We start from the raw sequence: 3,230 nt of genomic DNA, 5'->3' as shown, positions 1-3,230 counted from the left end.
AATGCCTTTTTCTGGCAAAAAATATATTTTTACTACTAAAAAATAGTTACATAAATAACTAAAACGTAGTATAATACTGTGTTTTACAATATATAGCTCTAAAAGTTTAAGGGTTAAAAGTTTTGTAAGGTCATACTATTTGTGTGACTATAAAAGTTTCTTGTTAAGGATAAAGTGAGTAAAATAAAAAGTTTAAAATTAAGTTGTTTCTAAATATAAAAATTTGTCATTCTTTTTATAACAGACTAATAAGGAAAGTATGTCATTTAAATTGAAACAAAAGAAATATATGCTTTCTCTTCTTTTTTTATGTTAATAAAACCCTTTAATACTTGAGATTTTACCTACTGATTAATTTAGATTTGTGCTGGCAAGACTATCAAGGATAATAAAACACTTTTTATCAAAAAAATATTTTTATTCTCAAAACTTTATCCTAAGATCTGGAGTTAAAGTAGAGTTATAAATCTCAATCATTTCACGACCAAAGCTAGACTCAAAGGGGTCTGTTTGGAGAGAGTCAAAAGCCTATAAAACCCCATCTCAAAGTCCTTAAAGGCCGGCCCTGGTTCTTAAGCACTACTAAAGCTAAACTTCCTCTTCTTCTACTACTGCTTGAACAACAACCCCCCACCCTCCTTTCCATCTCACAACAACGAAAAATAGGATGGAAAAGAAAACATTAAACTAGGAACAGAAAGTTAGAAGTTTCTTTGTAGTGGATTCCATGGGAAGATCACCTTGCTGTGAGAAATCACATACAAATAAAGGAGCATGGACTAAAGAAGAAGATGAAAGGCTTATAGCATACATAAAAGCTCATGGCGAAGGGTGTTGGAGATCACTTCCTAAAGCTGCTGGACTTTTGAGGTGTGGCAAAAGTTGCCGTCTCCGATGGATTAATTACTTGAGGCTTGATCTCAAACGTGGTAATTTTACTGAAGAAGAAGATGAACTCATTATCAAACTCCACAGCCTCCTCGGAAACAAGTGCGTTTCATTACTTCTTTCCCTATAAATTTTACATAAAGAAATACTTCATTACTCCCTCCTTTTTGAAAATGATGAACCTTTTATTATTTGAAAAGTCAAATAAGATTTTTTTAATCATATGTTTTGCAATTAATTTTTTAAATATTTTTATTTTTTAATTATTGTGACTTATATTATTATTTTTTTTTTTATGTAGTTGCTAAATATGTAAATTTTATTTCAAAAATGCTTAAAGAATCTATGTCGGTATTTACACCAATTAGTCAATTTGAGAATACTTTTATGACCATCCGGAAATGTCGCACGTTTAAGATCACACATTTTAAGAGTACGTTTGATGTGAATCTCTTTTTCATAAATTTTATGTGGAATCAATTACCATCATATAAAACGAAAGGGATGGAGCACTATTTTAACTATCAATTCTTTTTGGAAGGAATACTAATTTTTCCCTTTTCAGGTGGTCGCTTATAGCTGGAAGACTACCAGGAAGAACAGATAATGAGATAAAAAATTATTGGAATACTCATATAAGGAGGAAACTATTGAGTTGCGGTATTGATCCTACAACACACCGGGCTATAAACGAGTCTAGCACACAAAAAGTGACATCAATTTCTTTTGCTTCTGGGAATGATGAGAAGATCAACATTAAAGCTGAATTTGGAACAATCAAGGAAGATGAAATTAGTAGCAGACCAGTTAAAGAAGAGTGTCCTGACTTAAATCTTGAGCTCAGAATTAGCCCTCCTTACCAACAAAACCAACAGAACAGGGCATTGGAACAGAGTACTACTGGTTCGTGGAGGACTAGCCCTATATGTTTTACATGCAATTTAGGATTAAAGAAGAGTAAAGATTGCAGTTGTAGTGACAGTAGTAATAGAAATGGTTGCAGCAGTAGCAGGAATATAAGTATAAATATTGCTGGTTATGACTTTCTAGGATTAAAGACAAATGGTTTGGACTACAGAACCTTGGAGACTAAGTGACTCTGATTTGGCTGATTTTCCCCCCCTTGAGTATTTCCAACAAAAAAGAAAAAAAATGAGTATACTTGTGGCAGAGGTGATGAGATTTAAGTTCTTTTGATTAAACTCCCTCTTGATTTGTACGATTGAAGTATAATAGTACTATTACATTTAGTTAAAAGCAGTATAGGGGGTGTACATACAAAACATAGATGTGGTAGTTTTTGCTTCAGTAATTGATTTTGCAGTCATTTGGTAAATCTTTCTTCACTTTCAAATTTAGTCGTCGTAAGAAGAAAAAACATTTCATAATTCTGCATTGTTTTTAGCTTCTTTTTTCTTTTGTCTCATAATAGTTGTGAACTTTAGAATTCCGATAAAGGTCCTCTGACCTCTGGTATAAGGAGATTGTTATTTAACATTTTTGTTTGTTTTTTCTTTTTTTACCGTTTTCTAGTTTTAGCACAAGCAAACAAACATTAAAAATTATAGATACAGCTTTAGTTCTTTTTTATTAGTTTATTCCGGCACATTTCTAAATTTAAAAATAACATAACTTGAATTTTTCATCTTATTATTTAATGATTTGTTTTTATAGTTATACAAATTTCGTAAGGCATATTTAATGTCATAAATTTCAAAAATTTAAATAATCTTATAAATAGTATAATATGTATTTAAGATCGTAAGTTTCAAAAATATTTGTTTCTTTATTAAATTTCATGATCGGTAAATTACGATAGATTGAAACAGAATAGAGTATGTATTTGGAGGTTGTGTTCTTTTTCATTTTTAAAAGATCTTATTTTTTCCCCTAGTATCTATATAAATATATAAAGTTGGGAATTGGCCAGCTGATGTGACATCCCTATATGGCCAACTTTCATATGATTTTTTCAGATTTTTTTTCTAATTTTAATACAAAAAAATCATTTACTACCTAGAACTAATAACGAAATGGATGAGGAGATTTCAGTTATGGAATATACAAAAAAGTGTAATTACTACTTTCTTATGAAGAGAATTCAGTTATGGAATATAAAAAGAGAGAAATTAATTAATTAACTTGTAATTGAAGTGCACATTGGTTATATAGGCTACCATGTGGCAATTCACAAGCACATTGGTTACATTAAACCCTTCAGTTGCCTTGCACATTAAACCCTTCAGTTGCCTTGCCCGTTCTTATTTATTTATTTATTTACTAATTATGCTAATAAAGAAAGCAATGAAGAGTTGTATTAGTGGGGATAAAGAAACAGTGAA

The 3,230-nt window shown here is 30.5% G+C and overlaps 1 protein-coding gene across 1 annotated transcript; it reads left to right on the top strand.

Annotated features, from left to right (window-relative positions):
* The first annotated feature begins 592 nt into the window (after window positions 1-592).
* LOC107812106 (MYB-like transcription factor 4) lies at window positions 593-2,224 on the top strand. The gene is made up of 2 exons (XM_016637136.2): window positions 593-990; window positions 1,454-2,224. Exons 1-2 carry the CDS (start codon window positions 728-730, stop codon window positions 1,983-1,985), a joined length of 795 nt encoding a protein of 264 aa, XP_016492622.1. The 5' UTR covers window positions 593-727; the 3' UTR covers window positions 1,986-2,224.
* Window positions 2,225-3,230: the final 1,006 nt, after the last annotated feature.

This window comes from Nicotiana tabacum, chromosome 4 (genome assembly GCF_000715075.1).
Source record: "Nicotiana tabacum cultivar K326 chromosome 4, ASM71507v2, whole genome shotgun sequence".
Classification (NCBI taxonomy): domain Eukaryota; kingdom Viridiplantae; phylum Streptophyta; class Magnoliopsida; order Solanales; family Solanaceae; genus Nicotiana; species Nicotiana tabacum.
Note: the sequence above shows the minus strand (reverse complement) of the source record. Positions and strands in the feature narration are given on the sequence as shown.